Source organism: Oxyura jamaicensis, chromosome 10 (genome assembly GCF_011077185.1).
Source record: "Oxyura jamaicensis isolate SHBP4307 breed ruddy duck chromosome 10, BPBGC_Ojam_1.0, whole genome shotgun sequence".
NCBI classification, from domain to species: domain Eukaryota; kingdom Metazoa; phylum Chordata; class Aves; order Anseriformes; family Anatidae; genus Oxyura; species Oxyura jamaicensis.
Genome location: NC_048902.1, coordinates 19,468,885 through 19,494,700, shown reverse-complemented (window position 1 = coordinate 19,494,700; position 25,816 = coordinate 19,468,885). Strand labels below are relative to the sequence as shown.

The following is a 25,816-nucleotide window of genomic DNA, read 5'->3' as shown; positions in this document are numbered from 1 at the left end:
CAAGATTAGTGATTTAACAATCTTATTTGCTGTCATTTACCTGCCATTCAAAGCTGACAAAATTCAGTCGAGTTATAAATTGTCCATTTCATGGTTCTTTCCTTCGTGGCCAAGGTGTTATTGATCTCAGATTGTTTCTCAACATTCAGCTTTCCACATTGCAATTGCCACAACCATCATTAGGTCTCCTTGACGTTGACAAATCTTTGTATAGAGAAATTCCTGGTCTCACTGGTAGAATCTCAATTTGTCACCTACAGTGGTAGCTCACTCAGACCAGAGATTAGGGACATTATTATATTTGCATGGTTATTTTTCCACCTTTATAGCTAACCTGTGTCTGACACCTTTCATGAATTTCAAAAATAAATGAAGAGTGATGTTTTAATTGCTGACTCAGTGAAATTGTCCAAATTTGGGACCTAATTTCTTTCAGAATTTTAAATATTTTAATTTTATTTTTTATTTATTTTTACATACAGAATTTTAGCGTTTCATAGATTCTGTATGCAACGTACAGTGTATGCTTTTCTATCATAGCAATGGGAACATTCCAATCAAATTTACAAGGTTGCATGTCTAGTGTAGTTTTTGTAATCTCTGAAAAGGCTGCCTTAGTGGAGCCATATGGCTGGATTGTTAAACATCTGTACCATAGAAGTAACAATTCCAAAGCTTCCTGCCATCTGGATGAATTACAATACTTGCAATTCAATGCATATGTTGCAACAACACACCAATACTGCAGTGAAGTGTACTTATGATGAAAAGAAAAATAATGGCTTATGTGATCAGTGCAAAAGTTGTACACTCTCAGAAAATGTTGAATCAGCATCTTAAATTTCCTGAATATTCATAATATTTGTTCATATGTCAGGTTTGTTGGTTATTTTCACTTTGTAAGCCAGTATCATTAACATTTCAAAAGAAATGTTGTGGTGTTGTCTTTCCCCCCCCCTTCTTACCTCAACTTTAAATTCCTTTGGCCAGCATTCCTGTAATTTGAAAATTTATTGTTTGAAATCTGCTGGACTTAGGAAATATATTTTTCTTATCTTTATAGACACACATTAAAGCTAGTGCTAGTGCTTTCTTTAAGAGCCTTACTGTTACATTATTCAAGTACGGCATTCTGTACATCAATAATGCAACATAAATTAAGGGAAAATGATATAGCAGTACATAGATGCTTTGTATCAGGGGACAGTCTCTTGTTCACTTTCTGATTTCAGATGTATGAGTGCAGGAAAATGGTGTGGAAGGCCACTCCACATAGTGTTATTAATTATAGAATAGAAATGACAGTAGGAGACGCTTTGAAATTCCTCCTGTTGTATGCATTTGAGACGACTCCGTATGTCTTTTTCCAGAGAATAAATAGGGAAAATAATTTGGATCCTGTGTTCCCATCTGAGGGGAAGTTTCCCAGGCATTAATTCAGCTTCAGGTTGTAGTAGTAGCAGCTGGATCAGCAGTCTTACCACTGTGTGGCAACCAGGAGAAGTCCCTGTTTCCTATTGAACAAGAGGTGGGTTGGTTAAAAAATGGTAGCAGGAGCAAGCAACGGAACTGACTGCACTCAACACCTGCCACCGTACTGCAGAGGCCATACAGCACTGCCTAATTTACCATTTTACAGAACACAGTGGAGCAGGTCACAGCTTTGTGTATTCATTCTGAGCTTCTTGGGAGGCAGGTAGTGAGCAGGAAGAGAGAGACTGGCCATAGTAGTGGGTCAGTCCATTTGGTGGCATAGACATACTGGGTTACTATTCAGCCTAAAGATAATGGGGAGACTACTTTGATGGAAAGGTGAAAAAATCAATTCTCATCTCTCATCCATCATTTTATATTTGCAGTCAGCTTCTGGATGCTGATGGATTTGCAAAGGTGTTGGTGAGGAGTACTAATGAAATAAGGGCAGGACTTCTGAAAGAAATGCAGTAGAGGCAGGAGAAGCAAAATGCTCGTGCAGGGGAATGAGAACAGCATAAAGGCAGAAAGGAAGGTACACTGAAGCTATATAATGTCTCAAGGGTCTTAATAAATATCAGAGGAAAAATTATGCAGGCATTATAGTTAGAAAAAGATCTAGGCTGTTGCTTGAGTAGCAGTAGAAAAGCTTTTCTGGCTGCTCTGGGCAATCTCAGTTTGATCAGTATAAGGGGATGTGGGGAAGGTAGACACAGAAGGAGGCACTGGATCCAGGGGTACTCACTAGTAGTCATGCTAATGGTCTAGATGCCTGGAAGCTTTGACTGGAACAGAAAAAAAAGTATAAGAAGCACAGATACGAATTCATTGTTGAATTCAAAGAACTTGCTACTAAATATCCTTTAATCTGCCCATTCTTAACAAAGGCAGATTGGTCCCCAGCTGCTGTAAATCACCATGTAGAAGTGGACATCCTCGGTTACTTCATCCTCATTTTCACATATTCTTTAACATCTCCATTTCCTTTCAAAATCCCTTCCACCTCCTCCTGCTTTAATGCACCTCAGTGTTGTTAAGGGCACTTTGCACTGGTCTAGGATGGAGCAGAGGGCATTGGTGCTAACCCACACTAGCTCCTTCCCATCTTGGTGGCATCCATTCTCTTGCATAGACCTACAAAACCAAGATTCTGTCTATCGCATACACAAACGGGTTGTTACTCAGCATACACACACAGCACGTTTTCTGCTTGGCGCATTATGAAGGCGCAGAACTCCACAAGATTTTTCCCTCCAAAAGAGTTAGAAGCTGATTAGTAGTCCAGAATTGTGGTGAGCTGGGTTAACTTATTGAAATCAATAGGGTCAGAATGAAGACAGATGCGTGAAATGAAACACGTTTAAAATAGAAGTTTTCTTGGCCACTCCTTTACATCCTTCTCCCATTTACCAGATTTATTTCCCTTATGCTTTGAGGAAATTTTAAAGCCTAGTAGAAAAGGAGGGGGAGAAAGAGGGAGAGGAAAAAATGTTACCTAAATCAAGATGGCCTTTAGATTCTGGGTACATATAAGATCTAAGATAGCACCTTTTTCCCCCCTTTTTTCTACTGTAATTTCCTCTGGCTGTAACCCTCCCCTGACAGGTCCCGGAGTCTTTGTCACACAGTAGTTCTAGGCAGCTGGGAAGCTGTTGGTCGGAGGTGAGAACCTGCCCTAGCACTGTCTCCTTGCGTAATGAATAAAAGGGCTACCATAGTTTTAACAGGCGACTACTTTGAAAGCTGGCATGAAGCACTCTTTTCAAAAATTACTCACTAACTCCAGAACCTCGGAGAGGCCGAGCCAGTGTTGGCAGTTGTCCGGGCTGGCTGAGGGTTTGCGGGCCTTGCTCCTGCCATCTTCTGTTCTCTCAGCCATTTATAGCAGCAGCTATAGATGCCCTAAATATGTCAACCTGTGCAGGCAGGGGGAGGTGTTTGGCTACCTGGGTGCGTTTCTTATAGTTCAGCTATTCCCCATTTCTGCTGTCACAGAAATGAGACTGGCTGCAAGCACTTGACTGATTGAATTTGGCCCAGGAGCTGCATGTTAGGCCTAAGTATACTGCTTCAGCACCTTCCTGTACAGAAGGTGTGCATTTCTCTCATGGAAACTTTTGGAACCTGTCTGTAGTTACTAATTCCTTTTAACAGCCCCTCTTAAAAATACCAGCAACATTCACACGAGGAATACTACATGAGCCCGCCATATGGAACACCGTACCAAACTGGGTGTATTTATTGATGCTCGTTTCTTAAATGCTGGGAATGCTATTACTGGTTGGGTGATTAAGGACGCTGTAGCTCTCCACATTCCTAATCAGCTTTGTCTTGTGTGGCGTGTATTCCACGTCTCGTGGCAGGGTAAACATATTATCCCCTGGATTTCCCATCACTTTTGCAGCTGCATCCATTTCTAATGGAAATGCCTATAAGAATAAGGCAGCTACTTGTAGCTTAATGCAAAGAGACAGTATGCTGTTATGAAGCAAGTCTTCATAATTTGTGGAAAGTAATCACATATGGTAAATAAAAAACTTACAACTCTGCAGCGTAAATCATTTAGAGCCAAAGTGTAAAAAATGTTAAGATGTGAGATTGTGCAGAAGATGTGGGACGTTAGGAAAGAGGTAAGTAACTTCTTCCTATTAAAATCATACTCTTGCACCAGGAGCCTGCTTTTCAAAGGTGTTGAATACTACAGTTTCCATCAACTTGGCTGAGAAGTGTGGATATACACCATTTCCAAGTAGTGTTAACACCTCAACAGTAATAAATGTCAGCTGCTGCTGCTGAAGTAACAACTGATCTGCAGACCAAGTTGTGCTTTAGTATGGATGGACTAATTTTTTCTTTGGCTTTGTGTAGCAAAGCACCTTCCTGAGACATTCGTAAGAGTTATTTTAGTGAAGTGGGTGATAGTGAAGCAAAATGCATGAATTGGGCATGGGGAAAAAAAAGAAAAGTGTGATAAGGCAAAAAGGCTGGCGGGGAGCTCAAGGTGCCTGAAGTGCCCATAGATGGTGGTTTTTCATTTCCAGTAGAGTCAGTTGGCAAATCAGTGTTCATTTTTGGTTCCCTAGTTGTTCTCGGGGAAAGAAGAGTATTATGATGTCTGATAGCTTAGAAAGCATCTGTTAACACTTCATAATCTAGTACAGTATAAAGGTATTAATCAGGCTTCAAAAAGGCCAATCAGAGACAGAACTCTTCTAACCAAGATCCAGCCACGGCTACTTCCTTTTCTGTTAGACAATTTAACACCCCACTTTATGTATTGTTCCACATGCTTTTCATTTCAGTAAATGTTTTTTTAAGGCTCCCCAGGGATTACTTTTTTTTTTTTTTTTGTGAAACTCCAGTCCGCTGCACATGTGATCACAAAACATTTTCAAATAATTTATCTTAAGCTCAGTATTTCTAACATATGTATTCACTTTCGCAAAACTCACTCTCTGATGCAGTAAGTCGAGACATTTTCAATCTATTTAATCCCAAAGCTGCCTTCTTTTTAGCAAGATTTGTCCTTTCTGAATGCTATGATGTGCTTGTATTACTGTAATGCCCAGAAATGTATGTGCAAAAACACTAAAAGATAGTCTTACTTGAAAAAGCTGAAAACTTGAGTATGTAAATGGAATGAAAGAGATTTTTGCAGCTTAAGAAATAAAAAAATATGTATGAAACACATTGTAAGCATACTTTTGAAGAAATTAAACCTGATATTCATTATAGCAAGCAACAAAAGCATGTTTTCAGTTACAGCAAAGTAGTACAACATACGCAAGCTCTGCTGAAGGAAAAGTCACTGATTCGTACCGCAGGATCTGATATCCCTCCATTTACATTGACAGGTGTCATGGTTTGGGAAATCTACAGTTTAAATAGAATGAAATAGAATTCCATTCAAAATTATTATTAAGATTGTCCATAATTATTATTTTTTCCCAAATATTGTGCAATGGTATTGCTTACACAAATACTGTGTAGCTTTACTCTGCATAGTTAAGGGTAGGCAGATTGAAAGAGGTTCAATAGTTTCTGATAGTGAACATGAAAGTTTTTATTTTTGACACCCATCTTGTATTTTCAGGTAGCAGTGTGAAGCACAAAAATTGGGGAGTATATTTTACCATGTCTCATTATTAGAAAGTTTCTCTAGACAATTAGACATTACTAAGAAGTTGGACTTTAGTCTCAATCAGCTGACTTGCTGCAATCTGGAATTGGTTACAGATAGTTTGAACTAGTGGCTTGAGATGAGAGTCACCCCCCATAATTATACAGCAATTTGTTTCCCGGGGTCTTTTGGCAGTTCTTTCAATAAGTTGCTATGAAACACATTACTATGGTTGCCTTTGAAATGTGAGAAAAATGAAAAGTGTGTGCATTTAAATATTCTATCCCCAGTAATGTTAGTGTTGCTCATACATTAACATGATCTTCAAACAGACTATACTTCTACTCTTGATTTCACCAGGATGACCTTCATTTGCAGAGCGTGGCTTGATCTGAAATGAAATCTGGAATGTGTTGGCCCTCCAGGGCCTGTGCCATAAAATAGCCTGGCATCAATGATGGGTTTGCCTTTGGAAATTTGTCCACATTCATCCTATTTTGGTGAGGGGGGAAAAAAAAAAAAAGAAAAAAAAAAGGATTTTTATTGTATTGGCTTGATGAAATTTGGAAAAGAGGGAAGAAAGATTTTGTTTGAAAAATCAATGGTTTATTCAATGTGCTGCAGACTAAAAGTCATCTAGGGAAATCATTGTGATTTAGTTTGATTCGGTGTTGCATTGCTCAGCAAAGATAGCCAGAAGTATCATGCAGTCCAGACATCTTGATCTACCTATTTTTGATTTATTAGGAAAAACATTTTTGATGCACCCATCCTCAGTCTTCCACAGAGCACATATTCTCAGCCTATGAAAATCAATCAGCAGTGGGAGCTGTGTCATTTACTCACAGAAAATGGAATTTTCTTGGCATAAGACCCACAGTTCAGGGCAAGTCAGTAATCAGAGAACTATGGACAGGTGGAATGCTACCAGATCCAAAAATAAACTGGAACTGGAATGCGATGGAGTTTATACACAAATTCACTTAACGCCCTGAGTGATTAATCTGTAGCACAATATGCAAGTGCCATCATTTTAAGGTGAGCTCCAGAGAACAAGGCAAGATGGCTTGGTTGTTTTACTAGGATCTACAAGCCTAAGTTTGGTAGGTCAGGTCATGCTTTCTCTTTTTCTATGACCAGGGATCTTAGTTAGGTACAAGCTTCTCCCTTATTCCCCAGCCTGTCAAAAATTTCATTTTCTCAGGCAACGTAAATACATTAATAAAATAAATCCCCTAAGGTCAAGGAGCAGAATGATTTGTGAATTCTTCCACTGGTTTTAACACAGGAGAATTGCTTCTTCCCTCTTGTGTCCTCAAAAAAATTGGGACCTTCTGCTGCCAAATACTTTTTGATGGCATTGGGTTTTGGTGGAGTGAGGTCTGCTAGATCACGTACACAGAGAATGGAAGATAATGCATAAAAGTAGATGATAACCTTTCTACATCACTTGGAGAAAGTAGCATTCTTACTGAAGGTGCAGTATAAAGCACAATTTGCACAATATAAAGCACAAATTCTCATTAAGTTTGCTGGTTGGATGAATTAAGTTCCAGTAGAAAATTAACTACTGAAAATGTATTTTGTACAAATTGCTGGAAAGAGTTGGTCAATTTACCAAAATTGAAGAAGTAGACAGAGGGCACAGGAGGGGAAAAGCTTTCCTGGGTTGTAGTTTCTGTTGTGCTGATTCAGGACGTCTCTTAACCTCGTTAACAGTTTGAACTAGTTATAACGATTGTTTTGAGCCCTGCAGTGAGGCAATGGGAAATCATTTACCAGAAAAAGTAAAATGCTGAAAATTATACTACAGAATAATGTTGTATTAGAACATTGATTAGAAGAATTGATCTCAGCGTCTTTCCCATCAACATGGTAGAAAGCAATGACTGTTTCTAGTTGAAACAGTGACAGAAAATGCATAAAATCAGTCTAAGGCCTGAAATGATTGGCAATTATCAATATTTAACTGATCTCCAAGGATTCAGGAGTCCTCTATGGACTCAAATTCATTTTCTGTGATAGCAGTGAGAAAGACAGCCCTAGACATAGGTAGTTTGGGAGTGTGACTTACCTTAGAGTGGTCAAAATTTAACCTGGAGGCAGAATTCCCCTCTTCACCCCACAGACCAAGCCCAGATGCTTATACATCCTGACAATCCCCATGTCCCCACAGACATCCCTGAGTGGACTGTCATCTTTGACCTTGGTTTGAGACCTCGCCTTTGTACCATGTACCAGTTTAAATCAGGCATTAGACAGGTGCTTTGTCTTCACGGTGGATTCTGGCTAGGTTCTTAAACTTAACTCCTTTGTGCCTTTCACATATTCCTCTTTCCAGAGCTTGGCTGTGATTTTGCCTACGGACCTACAGAGTAGTGTGGCTTTTCCCCAACCTTCTAACCTGTCCATTTTGCAGGGCAGGAGCACTTCAAAGCTCAGAGCCCTCCAGTGCCTTCCCACAACTCCCTTTTTGTCCTTGGAAGTACTGCAAAGCTCTTCTGTTATTCACACAGCCAAAGATACAAGGTAGTTCAGCGAACTGACCCCAGTTCTGCTCTTCCTCTGACATTTGCTGCTATTAGGAGGCAGCTTTTCAGCTCTCATTCAGTCATTATTAAATGGTAAGTGCCATCTCCCATTCCCTCCCTCTACCAGAGCAGATGAAGCCAACGGGGTGTCAAAATGACACAGAGAGTCTGTTAAATGTATGGCTGTCACTGACCTCTCCCTTTGAGGGACTCTAACCTTCTCTATTACTGTCACTGGCACTATTTTATGGTCACCGATGCTATGCTACACCTTTCTCAGGGATGTTCTGCTCCAGCTCCACTGTTTTTTGGGCCCAACCAGACTGCAGTTCCAAAAAGTGGTCCACCAGGCTTGCTTTTCTCAGGGCACTTGGAAATAGTGGCTGTCTTTTCTCCACCTTCACAGTTTACTTCCCTAACGACTCCCTAGGGTAAGGCCTACAGCAGGCAGTAGCTTGCAACACGGACTAAACTAGGTTCTCATCAGGGCCAGATCCTCCCATAAACTGTGAGCAATCCTCCTGAGAGTCTGAACCACTGTGGTCTGGCTGCAATTACGTCAGGACCCATGTCGTCTGCCTGAAACGCTCAGCCATGACAAGAATGTCGGAGTCTCTGTGTTCACCCTCTTGTTAGTCATCAGAGTCCCAGACTGCCATTTGTCCAGTAACAGAAAATCTGGTCTGACACTAACATAGGTTTTATGCTTATTAACAGATCTTCACCTCCTAGCAGATTCATATAGGGGTTTACTGATATTTTGTCAACAATGACAGTGACATATGTCAGATTCTGCTCCCTGGGAGAAGACAAAATCCTCAAAATGTGTGTCCTCAATTCTTTTACTTTAGCCATTCACAGGTCACCTCTGGCACAGTGTACTCCCTAAGCTTTGGCAGAGTGTCAGGACTGAGGATAACACATCCTAGCTGCTATCTTGAACAGATCAATACCTCACTGAGGCAGTGGTCAGAGGCTCCCCATGTCCCAGATAAGAGAGACCATTGATTCTGTTCAGATTGCATAGATGCATAGTTTCTAATTCCAAATTTGCCAAAAAATGTAATAGCATTGCACTTACTGGAAAAGGAGTTGATCTTGTGATCCTTTTGCTATTGTATGATCTACATCAGTCTCATCTTTCCTTTGCTTACATTCATCTCCTTGGTTTTGTATTTTTTTATTAGTGCTTTCATTGGGTAACAAGAGGGAGATGAAAAATAAGAGTGGCTATACATTGAAACAATAAATTCTTCAAAGCCTAAGCAGGCTTGAGATCTGTTCATATCTCCATCTATTAAGGTTGCTAACCCCTGCATTAAAGTGCTATCCAACGTGATAAATTAGCGGATGAATCCTGAGTGATGACCACAGAAATAGACATTAAGCAATACAAAGAACTATTACCCCACTTCATTGAAAAAAATTATCCAGGAAGTCATCTAATCGGCATGATCCGTGGTGGAAAGGCAGTGATTTAAAGAGGGAATCTTCCATTCCACAAATAAGCAATAATCTAAGAATAAGGGGAACCTACCCAGATGCATTAGCTGTAGTCATCTCTCTTCTGCTATCAAACCTCACTTTTCTGAGCACATTCGAAGAGAATCTAGCCAAAAGCTGACTACAGGCTTATCTAATGAAGCTAATATCCTAGACTCAGCACAACCTGGATTCAGGCCAGTACATTAAAATGAAAACACCAGAGTGGCCCAGAGTGAATAGATTCATAATGGATAAGGGGCAAGCATCCTTTTTCATCTTCTTTGACCTCTCTGCATTATCTGAAACCACTGGCCATGAGATAACTGCTATTTTGCCCGACAAAATTATTCTTTCCCCTAAAAGTGGCACTAGGGACTGGAAGAATGTGCTAAAATGGCCCAAATTGTTCCAGGGACACATCTTAAATAGCAAAGGAAAACATCACTTCTTTCACTAAATTTCTGCTTTCTGGAGTCCAACAACTATCCAGCATGAGGCAAACTGGCTGGATGGCCAGAAGTTAAATACAGGCAACATACAGAAAAAAATGCAGCCCTACCTTTGATTCACAGCAAACAAAGGAAAACGGTCACAGTTTGGGTGAGATCTGTTTGTAGGGAAGTAAAACTGGCAGAAACCATATGAGGTACGGCAGAGAAAATAAAGATATTTTGAAGAACTTGCAGTCATGGAGCAATGTCCTTCTGCCATGTGTGCAAACCCAATAAAACAGCTCGTTCTGTGTAGTTCTAGGAAAGCGCACAAATTTCTCTCTGTGTCTGTGCTCTCATGTAGCAGCATCTGTATCTTCATTTAGCAATGTTTTCCATTATTAAAATGTAGCAACACTTATTTATGCTTTCCGTCACCTCCTGGCTGGACTACACTCCCTGGGCAGAAAGCCCGCAGAGCTCAGGGAACTCGAGCTTGTACAGAGTGCTCCAGCATGTCTCTTTGGCAACACCAGCTGCTCCAAGTGCACTTCGTGAAGCTTGTTTTCTGCTTTCTACCATGGGTTCCCTTAGCCTTTGAGTTACACTGATCTCCGTTTTGAAGATATTTTGCTTGTCTGGATCCACTCAGCAGTGCACTACTTTTGTAGATGGGAGACACAGACAACACATTTAATATGCTTGAGTCCAAATTCAGGACAACAATTAAAAATAAATGCTAGTGTTATAGGAATCTGTGTAGTCCTTTCAGGTTTGAAAGAGCATAAGCTTCATGTCTGTTTCCCTGAGTATTGACCTTATATTGTTAAAAAAACCCACACTGTTTATAATTATAAACGATAAGCATCAAATGAATTGTTGTAGAAGCCTTTTGTTGACTTCATTCCATGATAAGGAGCAGTTGCTGTGTGACCTTGAATATGGTCAAATAGCTCATGCTAAACACATTGCTACAAAGATGGCATTTTGGCAGGGCTTTGATGTAGGTCATTTTATTACCAGGCTGAATCAAACTACAAACTGATCTTAAACTCATGCCAAGAATGCTAATAATAAACTGATCAATGAGCTACTGGATTGTTTAAGAGAATCGGTCAAGGGAAAATGCAGACATAAAAAGTCTGGAATTCCAAAAAGTTTAACTGCTTGGGCTTTTATACAGGGAGGAATTATATTCCTTGCATTAGTACAGGTTTTCTTTACTCCAGGGGCCTTTAGCTGTGTGTTGAACAGGGCAGTGCCAGAAAGTATATACTTATCTTTATTTTTCTTGACCTTTATGTGCAAGTAATTTTTATAGTTCCATTAACTAGTAAGATCATTTGCAAAGCACTGTACAAAGTATATTATGAAGAATGCCTTGGGGACCATTGTATCCTATTATGCTGAATGTTAATAGAATTAAAAATTAATTTAAACTCTAAAGATTAGAGCAAGACAAGACTTCCCTTTTATATAGGAAATTTGAAATTTTATTTGCCATGGTAAAACTTCTGAGTAGCACCCAAATGTGGTCTTTACATAGACTTTATAGGCCTGATTTGAATCAGGCAGTGCAAGAGTCTGATTATTTGTCTCCTCAAATAAACTGGCTTATATCAAAGCTACACTTTTTAAAATGGGGATTTCTGAGACCCCCACATATGGGATTAATCCTCTGTAATTTCACAGTTTTAAATGACTGTATTCTAGTGAGCTCATAGCTGCTTGAATCAATCAGAGATGAGAACACCCACTGCTTCATGGATTGTCTTTACGTTTCTTGACTTCTTTTATTGCTCTTTAAACATTGTAATCATCAACTACAAAGGACTTCAAAGTGCCTAAAAAACAAAAATGCAAAAAAATGGGTATTTCACATACGACTGACTGCCTTAGAATGAGGAATAGTATCTTGAGCTCTGCTTACAAGTCTCACATAAACTCTTCTCAAGGGACTGGAGCACTATTAAAGTCAGCATTTATGTCTATAGACAAGTAATTAAGTAAAGTTTATTATCTTAATAATCCTTAATAATCCTTATTATTTCATATTTATTTTAACCTAGTTAAGGTGTGATATGTTTGTGTGGTTAAATCAATTAAATTTCGACCACTAATGAGCAGGAATTTTGTTAGTTGGAAGAGAACAGTAATATTCCTTGTCAGGCTTCTTGCTCTCAAATTACCCCTTGGCCCGAGAGCCTGGCCAAGTTAAAAGCATAAAAACGTTGCAGATTTTACATGTAAGAATGACTTATTATTGTAAATGCCCATACAGGAAACAGAAAAATCTCAGTTTCAATTTTCTTAACTCTAGTAAAACTTATGTGTTGAGAGTAACATCAGTATGAATCATATTCTTAGAAGAAGCTGCATGGAGCAGTTCTCAAAGGAGCTGAATCCCAACGTATTATTTACCTTTCAGTACACTGTACTTTTAATAACAATGTAGTGGTTTGTGGCTGTTAGGTATGTGAACTGCTCCTCATCATAGATAACCAGCCATTTTTAAATGACTGCATGAAGGCACGTCTTTTTTAATGGAAAAATCCTATTTTTCTAATGTGTTGTCTTGAATTTCATCTTACATCTGTGGGCTAGGATGCCTCACTGTCTTTAGAAACCCTAACTCAAGCAAACTCAAGGAAAATAAATGCGCAAAAGATTAGGACAGTTAGTGACTAGAGAATTAGCTATCAATATTTCATGCCCCCTGCAATACTATCTAAACACGAGATAAGAATAAATTTCAGTTTTAACGTGTAGTGAATCTCAAAAATAAATGACTAATTAGAAAGATTTTGCAGCTGTTATAACGAGGCAACATTCTAATTGCTAGTCACGTGATTTGATGGATAAAGATGATCTGTGATTTAAAGCTGGATTTAGATATATTGTGAATAGGTTACAGGGTTTGGTCTCCGAGGACCAAATCGGCATAGACAGCAAAATGTTTCTGTTGGCTTTGGTGCCAGGCTGAGTGTAAATTTAGGATGTGATCCCATCTGGTAGTCCAGACAGGATGTCAAATACAGCAGGAATTGTTTAAATTATCAAGACATCATTGGAAAACATGTGGCCCATGGGGTACCTGGGAACTAAAGGAGTGTTTCATATACAGGCCCAGTGGAGCTTTAAGAAGCTTCACTGAATGATTTAAAATAAATTGGGTAGTTCAGCCTGGTTTTCAGGTTAGCAACACAAAGATACATCCCAGGTCAGCTTAGCTGGCCTTGTTTTGGACAGGAATTAATTAATCTTTATTTTGGGTTGAAGTCTTTTATAGTTAATTTCCAGCCAGTTCTTGGTTAAGTAAGCACAATACCCACATCTCCCATGTAATATAAAAACACAGGATATAAAAACATCAGAGCCCTTTCAATACAGTGATCTCATTGCTGCTACATAATATTCATTGTGAACTCATACATGTTAGTCTAGCTGAAAATTATATGTTTCAAATTAATGATCCAGTGTGAATCACTTCCATGCTGAGTTTTTGGCAATGTCCTAAGTGGTAAAATGGAAGTAAGGTAGAAAGCAGTAAGGTTCAGTCCTTAAGTAGTTATTCAGTATCGTCCAAGTTTGTTTGTGTATGATGGGCATACACTGGAAAGCAAGTCAGACACCACAGCAGCACAGGACAAAAAATGTCTTAAAACCGTGAGATGTTCCTACACAGGAAAAAGAAAAGGAGATTTTCCCATGTATATTTCTAGATAACTGGCAAGTGAGTTGGTAAAAACAGCCAGTTTTTCATAGTTTGAGGATCTTAAATTTTCAATAACCCAACAGTAGACAAATAAGATATAGAACACTTCAGTTATGGAAAACTTGATGACCTTAAAAAGACAAGCCTGCACTTACAGCAACTGCATCATGTAGTAAAATGATTTCTTTTCCTTGAGCTAATTTTTCCAAATTTGTTTTGGATCTTTGGAGCTCCATTTTCTTCTATGAATAGCAGCAACTTGAATGCAATAGAAGAAGCTAGTATTCTGTAATTATAATAATCACAAGTGTCAGTTTGTTAAAATTTTTATTATGAAGCAAAACTGCTAACCAAAGTAATTTCTGGTGTTAAAGTTTTTCATGCAAAGAGCTGAACTGACAAATAAGTTTATTGCTGTCAAGAGACCTATATTTTATTTTGGTCACTTAGTATTAATTAAATCTTGCAAGTAATTATTTTTTGTTTGTTTTCTTTGTTTAATATTTTAAACAAAATATTGCTCTGTAAAGCATAGTTTAGTGTATGTTTACCAACAGCTTAATATATTTACAATGCTGTGTATTGTTTCTTCTTAACAGCACTCTGCACAGAGGAGTGCGTGCATGGAAGATGCGTTTCTCCTGACACTTGTCATTGTGAACCAGGATGGGGAGGTACTGATTGCTCCAGTGGTGAGTAAACATTACAGAAATGAAGTAAAGATACATGCTGCTATTAAAAAGAGTTCTGAAACAAAGCAGTGTCCTTAGAACTTGGATGCTTGAAATGGAAAATCAGACTTGTCTGTTTGTTATTTTGCAGTTATTCAATTGTGATATTACCCTGTGCTACAATAGTGACTTTCCCTCTTTTGCTTGCTCTTATAAAGAAATGTTAAATGCAGTGAAGGATGCTCTTAATTCTTTCTGTCCTGTTACTGGAATACCAATGTAGATATTATAGCTCCATTATGAATTTTTTCTCTTTTCTTTACTATGTCATCTTTTCTTCATCTTTACTATATCACATTCTTCATTAAGTGCTGTATGGAGTACTTGGAGTACTTGGAAAGTACACTTTCTAGATAGAACACTTGTCCTCTTGAAGCCAGTGAGAGTTTTACCATTGGCTCTTCATACAGCTCAGTTCTTCCTTCTGACTCGAAACCTGCATCCTGAATTATCGATACTGCAGAAGTTGGGAAAATAGTAGAGGTGGGAGTTCTGCACCTTTTACTAGGAAATAAATTCACACTTGAAGCTTTCAATTCCTTCAGCTAGAGAAGCTGTATATGTCAAAGTCTCCTAATTGGTAAAGATAAGTTGATGTGATTAGTTCATGCTAGAATGAAACAGCAAGTGTTCTTGCGGTATAAATATCAGAGAGGTTATGGAATAGAGGCCCAGTCCATTATTGACTTAAGAGAAATAAGCTTGTTAAATGAAGTCTATTTGGGCATCAGGTGAGTAAACAAAGCCACATATAGAAAGATCCTGTGAATAATTTACTGAACAACTGTTTTGTTTTGCTTTTTGTTCCTCCCTTTCTCCCACATTGACTGGGATCTTAAAAACAAGGCATTATTATCACGTAGAAAGATAACAGAAAAAGGATCTATAAAAGGCAACATCAGAGGAGAATAGGAGTTAAATTTGACTAGGGTGAACACAGAGGCTAAAATCAACAGGACAGACTTTTCTGTGGTTATTCATGTTCTGTCTGCAGCTTTGCTGGTATCTCCCAACTTGGAGCAGAAAAGGCAATTAGGGTAGGAAGGGGGACAGAAAGAAAGGCCATTCTTTGGAGCTGGAAGCAAACATTTGGGATTACCTCTCAAACATTTGGGATTACAAGGGAAAACACTGAGCAGCACAATATGCTAAATAGCAACCTAAAACATTTTTTTTCAGGAAAAATAGTACTTTCAATTGTAAAATAGTCTAGAGTCTCAGATAATCATTTTGTCCTTTGTTTATTTTTGGCAATAGATATGTTCAACCTAACAGCCAGTGAGTATTTATACAGTGCATGTGTACTTGGAGAAGTTCAAAAATTAAAAAATAATAAAAACCTTGTGATAACATGGGCATACACACATACGCATTTATACATGCATCCACACAGAGAGTAACACGTATGCCATTCTTTGTAATCATGAAGGGGAATGGATAAGATGTCAAAGCACAGATGGGCCTCATGAACTGAAAGCACCCAGCGACTCTTACTAAACTGCACTAATCTTGCAAGTGAAGATAAAAAGAAAAAGAAGGGTTTTCCTATATTGAATATTTAGTTTTTTAAAGTAATTAGGAATATTAAAGCACTGACAATGATTGAGATAGAAACATTATTCATAACTTTTATTTCCGCACTGGGCAGCAATCCAGTATATTTCATTTATGAGGTTTCAGCGGTGGAAAGAGAAGCGTTAGCCAATTCCTAAATTAAATATGCCCTGTTAACTTTTATAAATGATAGCCCAGGATTAGCCTCAAAATTTAAGCTTTCATTTTATTAATATAATTAGTGTGTGCACTGGACTATAGTGCCCATTGTCTTTCATTCCATTTGTTATATGCTGGGCAACATGCATTCTTGTCCTAAGGTCTGATCTGACAAGCACTTAACCACTGTCAAGCGTAATGCTTATAAGTGTGAATGGCCTCTGAGTTAGTTTTTACTGCAGCTGAGAGAGTAACTCACCTTTATGCTTGACACTAAAAGTTTGGATGACTGGCCTCTTTATTGTTAGGAAACTTTGTCTGAATTAAAAGGTATAGAACAGTTATCAGCTGAATACAGTACAACTGTTATGCTGAGGATTTTCAAGAGAGAAGCTGGGGATCTTTGCCTAACTGAGGCTCACCAGAATTTTCAGATACGACGATGATTCATGCCTTGAGTCATGTCTTATGTTATCCATTAATATCGTGGAAAACAGTATTCACTTTTACTGGATTATTGTATTACCTATGCCTACTTTCTTCTTACTCTATGAATATCGGATAGCTACTATGAAGGACACATGTTTGCAGTGACAAATAAGTATGATTCGTTAGATGTTTCTGAATGCTGTTCCTGTGAAGCTGTGCTCCAGATAAGCTGAAGCTGTTGGCTATATGCAACACACCAACTCCCTGTGGGGCTGGTGAACTTTGCTATATGGACCTCAGTCTAAGTGATTTTATAAAGTCATAGGCATATTACTTTTATTGTTGGCTATCTTGAACTGTTCTGCTGGGAAAGGGATTGCTTGCCAAAACACTCCCTTTAAATTTCAAAAACCTCAGGGGAGATGTAATTGTTTTCTGAAAGATCTCTCCTGAAAACAACGTTAAGAAGTGGAGCCTACTTGACACTGGCGGTCATCTGTTGTTCGCTTGGAAAAGATCTGGGGACGCTTACTCTTCTTGAGGAGGTATTTCAACACTCTGCAGACCAGCCATTATAACTTTCTGGAAGTTATATACAACTTTCATTTGGTTTGATGAGTGAAATTCAGGTATAACCAGAGATCCAACACAAGGTTCAAATGTTACTTCAAAAGCAGAAGTGAGATCCAAATGTTTTCTGTTGGTTTTTTGTTTGTTTGTTTTGGTGTGCTGCAAAGACTGCTTATGCCAGGAGAGGGTATGAACTCTGACACTGAACATACATTTCCTACAAAGAGGAAAGTTTGTGGTGTTAAATCCAGTGTCTTAGTGTTACCATTCTCCCTTGGCCAGAATATATTCATATAAATGTTTTGAATAGTTATAGCTACAACCTGTAGTCATCCAAACAATTTAAACCTTTTTCTCAAACTTTGTTTCGTGCTTTCATAAAACTCAGCTTTTAAGACAACGATCACAAAACTTGCCATTTTGTGCAGCTTCCCAGTGAGTGATCATGCTACATGTGAGAGTTCATCTGTTGTCAAGGTTAAAATCAGTTCAGATGAATTGCTAAACAATTATAAAAAAAAACCCTGTGCCATATTCAGCTCTGCATGCCTCTATACCTGTGTTTTACTGCATGCTGTTGTGCATCTGTCGATGCCCGCAGGCCTAGCCTTGATTTCACGCTATAAAGCTGCAATATATTAAGGCTTGATTACCATAACAATAAAAAGAGAAGTAATGAGGTATTAACTAAAGAAGCTCTTGAATGAAATGTTTTTCGAGGTTTTAATGATACTAAAAATTTAAAGGAAAAGTCTTTAAAGAAACACATACCTTTTCCCTTCCCTTTCAACTTTTTTTTTAATCATGCCCATTATGTCCATGCAATCTGCAGTGTTTTGTTGTTCTTTTTTTAATACAAAGGAAAATGGCAAATGCTCCGCATGAACTTACCTGCTCACCTGTCCAATTATTTCAAAGCAATTAACTTCAAACAGTATGATATACTGGCTTGAAGTTCTGGTAGGAATATAATTGACTGTTGGTGGTTACCTGGCCTTTTCTGGGTCTTGATAATAACCATCTGTATTTGCAAGCCATTAGGCCCCAATCCAGCAAAGCACTTAAACATATCCTTAAGTTGACACATGAGCAGGACTTTTCATCTACTTTAAATTAAGCAGGTGTTTAAGGATGCTGCTGAGTCAGTTTTGAAGAAACAGATACAAAGACCTCAGTGAAATCTAAGGGAAGAGTCTCATTGAATCTATCAGGCTCACAGAGAATAAGGTTGTCTCTCTTTCAGAATGCTAAAACTCATCAGGCAACATTACTGAAGACCATTTTTACTCTAAAGAGCATTCATTGTGGGGAAGATCACAAATATCTTCCTGGTTAGAAGGGGATTCATAGAACAGTAATTCTACACCTTATTTTGCAACAGGTAGAAAAAGGAAAGTTGAGAGCAAGAGCCCTGAATTGAAAGCAAGAACCTTCCAAAATTGTGTTTGAGAAACTGTGAAGTAAACAAAACAGAGGTTGTAATGAGAAACTAAAGTGGTTTTCAAAATGTTTGCTTTGCTATTAGTTTTAGCAGAAAATGCACTATTTGTCCATAGTGCAATTAAATGGATGTTGGCACAGTAATGTCGAACCATCCTTCTTCATTCCATGTCACCTGGGAGAGAGAGGTTATCATATTGCTGTGCGGCACACGGTGATCAGCATCGTACACATATGGATAACAGCTTTCTTTGGAAAGGGCGTTTGGTAGAAATGGTCATTAAGAGCACGAACCTATTTCATCTTTATCTCTTTGTCAAAAATAGCCAAGGTCATAACAACAGAAAAGTATAACATAGCAGCGAGATCACATTTAAGGGTATAGCCCTGGAGCAGCTGGAGTGCTTCAGTTCTGAGACTTGTGATGAATGAGCAGTGCAGATCCTGTGCTAAATCTGAAGGGGGGTTGCTTGACAAGCTATGAAAGCAACAGTAGGCATCTCAGGAGAAAAACGGAGTATTTCAACGTGGGTCTGCGGCATTTTTCAGGTTTGATTTTGGCTTCCATGTTCTCAAAATGCTTTGAACTGTTTCTGAAGAAGAAATGAAGTTCAAATGAATGACCGTGACGTGTGACTTTTGAATACAGGGTTAAACAAAGTCCCTGACCCTGAAGGACAGCTGTCCACATTTCTTGGATGAGAATTTGCCTATGCTGTGGGATTATTTCACAAGGACTGTTGTACTGACGTGCCAAATGAGGTGACAGAACCAGGTGCATTGGTGCTGTTTCCACTAAAGCCCTTGAATTTCATTTGTCACTCCAAACACCAAGTTTAGATATAGTTTAGATACAAGTCTGTTTATAGTTGTGAGACTCTAAATTTGGATTCAGCCTTAGCTGATGCTTCAGCTGAAACAGAATTCCAGATCCATAGCACATGGTCTTTAACGTTTTAATACATTTCTCATTTAAGCCAAGCTCAAACTGCAGCATAATTTTGATGTGATTTGCAGACTCAGTGACAACTGTGTCATGCAAAGAGATGCACGTTTAAAAAAAAAACTCTGGTGAGGGCTCATACAAAGATCTTTCTGGAACATTTATAGAGTGGAGTTGATTTCTGCCTTTTTTTAAGTCCTAAGAATGTATTCTTCCTTAAAAATCCCAGTCCCTTCAACCACTGCTGAACTGGTGTTATCAGGTAAACAGCTGGTGCTTCATTTTTGCCTCCGCTGGATGTTGGGCCCACGCACTTGGGCTCGTGGTGCATGTGTGCAGCAGGCTCCGGAGCAGCCCATCTTCCTGGGCGCAGCCTACGCAGGACAGCCTGTAAGCAGGGAATGGAAATGTAAACACAAGCTGCTGTTCAGCACAGGCAGCAGCACAGCAGCATGTCCCGTATATATTTTTACACAGATAATTTGGCTGCATTAAACTGGACTAGTCTATCCTTTTTCGTTTGGTGGTAATGTTTTTTATCTTGTTGAAGCTGTTAATATTACTGAAGTGTTTGTCATGGTTTCTCCTCCCTCTGTTAGAGATGAGATGGTATAACCTAAGCTTCTATGAGTTAGCTGCTTTGGAGGTACTATACGCTTGTGGAAAGGTATGAGAGTTATATTTGCCTTGGCTTTTCCTAGAGTAACTGGACTGAGCTAAAACCAACAGTTGATTCTGGAAAAGGAAAGGTAGATTCAAGAGTTACTTTGGAAAGAAATTGCTTTGTACACCTCTGCTATGTGATTGATTGATGATGAAGAGATCAGTTGCCTGTTGTCCTAAGTCTTGTACTAAAGTGTGTGGAAAACAGAAATTCAGCACCGTGTCCTTTTACTTTTCACCTTCATCTTCACTGTCACAGGGTGGGAAAGGACTTCCTTCCTTAAATCAGCTGGTTGTGTCTGAGGCCCACACAGCGACAGATCATTTTCCCCCAACAGTTCCAGCCCTCCTTTGAGATTGCCTGTTTTAAATGATTTTGAACATTTGATTGAGCTGACCTGACTCCGTTTCAGTCCCTGGAGTTCTCTCTTGCAGTGCACAGTGTTGTTCTGAAGGCTCAATCTAGCCATGTACTTCATGCATATGAATAGTTCTTTTAAAGTCAGTAATGAACATCTAATGTTATTGAAGTTAGGTAAGTGCTTAAGTCATTATCTGAATGGGAACTTAAGAGATGAGGGGGAAAATCAGGTTGATGAGGGCCTCGTTTAGGGACCGAGAGTTAGTGAGTGTCATCCAGCCTTATCAATGGCAGGTATTTCTGTCAATGAACTAAAACCAAAGTCAGCTTCGCCAATATAAAGAGAAGCCCAAATTTAATTCCATCCCAAAGTTAATTCCTGCAGAGCAGAGCAGAGCACAATGCACAGGTCAGCGGTCTGATCATACTCCTTCGTTCTGGACAGAGTTGATGTTTTGACCTACCTTGTAGGTGAGTACCAGAGGGTAGAGATGTGATAAGAAAATAATTTAGTTATGTAGTGTAACAGGGTTCCAGTTCTATAATAATGTTTTTAAATGTAAAATGTTACTAGAATAATTCTGCACAATTATATGTAATCATTACAATATTACCACAATCATCTCCTGTGTTAAAGCAGCCATTTTTTTCTGTGTTTGGCTGCTTTGGTTAAAGAGGTGAGCCATAATGAGTTACATGCTGGAGTGAATATTCACAGAGAATTCAGATGATCTGCTAAAGCCGTGCTTCCCGTTTGTACCTACAGTGGTAGCTGCTGAGGCTGCTGCATGCTAAGGGTTTGGCTTCTGAGTTGGCATGAGGTAGCAACACCACTTTGTAATCTTTCTCTGTCTCTTGATGTAGTCTTTCTATATGCACAGTCTTTCTGTATGCACATATTTCTATATTCTCTCTAAATTACTGTAAAGGAAGGGGCTGTGTGGATCCAGGCTGGGGCTGGTGGGATTTGGGTGGTCAGGGGCAGTAGTCAGCAGACGTGTTTGTATTGCTCTGCCCCCTGAGTGCTTACCTGGGAATAGAAGACTTACAGAAATGTTCCTCATCTAGGCAAACAATACACTGAAAATTACATATGGTATATGATTAATAACCACCGTTCTGTAGTAGTAATTTTGATATCCATTGGTTTGGGGTATATAGTGGGCAAACAGGAGGCGGGAGGCCAGGTTTAAGATCTAATGGCTTTCTGGGTATACCACTTTGCATTTATCCACTCTCCAGCCTCTGATGAGCTGTATGCGACCAGGATGGAAATTGTGCACTCTGCATGACCGCATTAGCAGGCAGTGGTACATGCCTTGTACCCCTGGAGCATCAGGCTGCTGGCTCTGAACTCAGCACTGAGATCATGCTGAAAACCAAAGCTGAGGGAGGCTGCAGGCAAACCTTCTGGTATAAAACCTTACTTATTGCCTCTCATTAGGGCAGGACGTCTGGGACTGATGGCCTCAAAAGGGAGCATGTAAGACATTTAGATTTCAGAGAACAGAGGTGTGTCTGTGACTCCTGAGGGCAGGCAGGGTTCTGTGTTGAAGTTATGCACTAGAGCAAGGCAGTCGTGTTGGTGAGGTGTTTGTAACTGAGGGTACAGAGCAGAGCTGAGCCCCAAGGGACTTTCAGCACATCTACTATGTCAGGAAGTGAACTTCATAACGGAGCTGTTCTCTTTCTGAGACATGACCTGATGGTTTACTAAAGCTTTACACTTCAAGGATAATTGTCACTAAATGAAACTATGGTTGCCAGTACTGAATGGGCTGAATGCACCTGCACACATTTTATGGTTATGCAAGGGGGAATTTGGCTCACATACATACATCTTATCTCATCTGTTTGACTGGTGAGAGCTGAGGAGACTTCATAGAAAGGCAGCATATGTGTGATGAGTTGTTAGTTTTATTAATTTGACTGAGGTTTTTCTTACTTTAGGCAAGGTAATAGCTATAAAAGAAAGAACACACTAAAATATCCTTTTTAATGAACTGAATTGCTCATGTTAAATTTCATTGCTGGGGCATCTTGCGATAATGTGGCTTTAAATATGCACTACACAAATGAACAGACTTTAGATCAATTTAAAAGTACCATTGGTATAATTTTATAGCCTGGTCACTAAAGAGCTATCACCTGGAGAAAAGAGAATTCCCTCTGCCAAAGTGGAGGCAAAAATCTCAGACTAGGACACCCATTTAAAAGTATTTTGGGGTTTTACTTGCTAACAAACAGAAAAACAAGCTGGGAAAGCTTCTAAACCAATTCTCTCTGTGCTTGGCACTGCGAGCTGTTTCAAAGAATGCTTGGAGAGGGCAGAGCTCCACACACTGCTCGCTGTCCAGCTCTGAGGTACCAGAAAATCCCCTGGGAGCTGCTTCAGGCAGCTGAAACAGGAGGAGCCTCGGGCCAGCTCTGACCTGTGCTGGGTTTTGAATAGCTGACTGCAAAGCTGTGTGATTTGACTGGGAAAGGTCCGACTGCCCCCATCCCTGTTCTGTGTTCTTAGGGTGTTTTCAAAAGATAATGTTCCTCCTAGATACAATACTACCTTTTGGGTAAGGGTTGAAGTCAAACAGGAAAATGAAAGGTTTCATTCAGAAATAAGACTTGAAGCTTACCCGGGGCTCCCAGCAGGTAAAATTTGCTAGGAAATAGTGATCATTCATCACCTAGTGTTAGATCCAAGGCTTCTTGCATACAGGGGCAGGAGAGCTGAGGCAGTCAGGAATTTGATTCAAGCAGCATCAGTTATTTTGGTGCCAATGAAATGTTTGCATATGAATGAGACATTTTGAAGAGCCAAAGCTGGGAACAAATATGCCGTTTTACAGGTAAAACCTAAGTCAAAATTTTCTTTGAAGTTTCTTTTTACCAAAGCCTTACAATTGCATGCACTTCTCGGAGCTTTTCGGTGCCCAAAGTAGGCCACATTGACCCTACACCACCATCTGCAAAATGGGAAAGATTCAGGGAGTTTCCTCCTTTTGTCTATTATTTGTGTTAGTGTATGATATGATGGCATACTTTTGAAGTGAAATGTTTTCAGAACAAGCTTTTCTGAGAAATCCTGTTCTGCTAAATTTCACGTGTGAAAAACCCTTCTAGACCCCTCAAATAGATACCCTGATACTTATCTGTAGTCCTTATAAAACATCGAAAAAGAGTTTGCCACAGGAGAAGATATCTCGTGTCCCCAGTGAAATGGATATTTTTTTGAACCAGCTTGTCTGTCTCAGTGATGTGGAGAGAAATAATGAAATAGCAGAGGACTTAACAAGTGCGTATCGGACTATAAATCCAGGCTTTGGCAGAACAGAGCCTTCACACCACTGCTCGCAGGTGAGTGTTTTGCTCTCACTGCTAATCTAGCTTTGGCAAGGAGTGTAGAGGGCCCTTGGTTATCTGTAAGGAAAAGCATACAAAATGAGGAAATGTGTTGTGACCAAAGGAAATAAATGAGCAGATGGTGTACTAGCGCCTTACCTGCCACTCCAGAGGAGGTTGTTGTAGCACAACCACCACTTACAAACGGAGTTCTGAACAGATGCCAAACCCGAGATGAGCAGGGGAGAGGCGATACGCATGGAAGCGTGGAAATAGAAACAGTGCAAAATAAAGACTGAGGCATGACAGAGAAGGAATGTGGCGAGAATAGAAAACCTAGCCAGAAGCAGCTGGAGGTGGGAAAGGCTCTCAATGGGCAGGTAACTGGACTGGGGAAAATAAACAGCTGAATGCAGAAGTTTTGCAAAATGAACACTGTGCTGCATGTGAGGTACCAAGAATTTCAGAGCTGTGAGCAGACAGTTCACTGGCTCACTCTACCAAGTAGAAATTACAGGTTTCATTAAAAGTAGAAAGTGAGTGGAGGAAGAGGAGAATAGAATGGTAGTGGAGAGGAAGATACCACAGCCAGGCCAATGATGCTGAAACTTAACATGAATTTGAGAGACCAAAAAGAATGGCAAAGATAAAGGGAAGGCAAACTTCAGCATGCCAAGTATTGCCTCAAACTGGAAAAAGCAAGGTGTTGAAGAAATGTCTTTTTATCGTGAAAAAAAATTAGTAAAGTGAGAAAGAATATAATGCTTGCAAACAAGTGGTAATAATCTGACAGAAGAAAGATTTAAAGATGAAGCTCTCTGGTTAAAGTGGCATTTGTCTTTCTGGTACTAGCAAAGAAACACGTTAAAAGTGTTTATGAAGGGATGTAAACATCTATTCTATAGTAGTCATTGGCACAATAGCTTCAATAAACATTGTTTAATGTTTAAACAAGATATATTGAAGTGGGATGCTGGAACTTATATTGCATTCAACTGCCAAAACTGCCTTTTCTTGGCCTAGAAGAGTAGTGCAAGCACAAAAAAAATGCAGTTTTCAGCTGTCAGTTTTTATTTTTTTACTGACAAAATTCTTAGGGGAAATACCAGAAAATTTGCAAATTAAGGAAAACGTAAATTCCCTTGTATTGCTGCACTCATGAAAATACTTCACACCTGCAGTCTTAACCCTTCCCTATACCATTTGAACACTTTGAATGCGCAGTCTATAGCAAGCACATCCTCTCATCGTTTCTTTACAGCTCAGAAAGACTTGCTTCAGTACAGAAAAACTGCAGGATTTTATTTATTAAACATACCTGTATTAACCCAGCAGAGCATCTGAAAGTCATGGATTGAATATGAGGGTTCAAAAGGCCTGAATCTCGTTCAGGAAAGCATGGTGAATGCCATTTGTCAGGAGAGATGGGAAGAGACCCAAGTGTCACAGTCCTCGGTGTCACTCTCTTTGTAATGGCAAGAACTCTACAAATATGAACAGTGACCTACAAGATCAGTAGAATCGTATCATAACAATGCTGGTTGTGTTTCTGGGTCATGAAGTGAGATAAAATGAGACCAACTGCAACAGAGACATCCTTAAAGAACTGTAGGGACTGAAGAAAGGCCCAAAATGGAAAGTGTGTGGGACAGGTTCCCATCCACAATTACTTCGTAAAATTAAGTTTCAGCCACTTTCCTGGCTTTGGTGTGTGTTGTGCAAGATGGATTTAGGCCCCTTTAGAAACACCAGTAAAGGTCAGATAGAAATGTGTGCATTTTTGCTGAGAATGTTTTATATCAGGAAGATCTTTGTGGACATCATCCAGAAAGAAGAGAGACAAAACACTCATTCCTTGATCCTAGAGGTGGT

General features: G+C 39.3%; 1 protein-coding gene across 6 annotated transcripts in view; it reads left to right on the top strand.

The window, feature by feature from the left end:
• Positions 1 to 25,816, top strand: part of MEGF11 (multiple EGF like domains 11) — a 200,296-nt gene that overhangs the window by 13,299 nt on the left and 161,181 nt on the right. For all 6 annotated transcript variants that reach the window (XM_035335633.1, XM_035335629.1, XM_035335630.1 and 3 more), the window contains exon 6: positions 14,355 to 14,447. In XM_035335633.1, the coding sequence (XP_035191524.1) occupies positions 14,355 to 14,447 (93 nt within the window). The remainder of the gene's footprint in view (positions 1 to 14,354; positions 14,448 to 25,816) is intronic.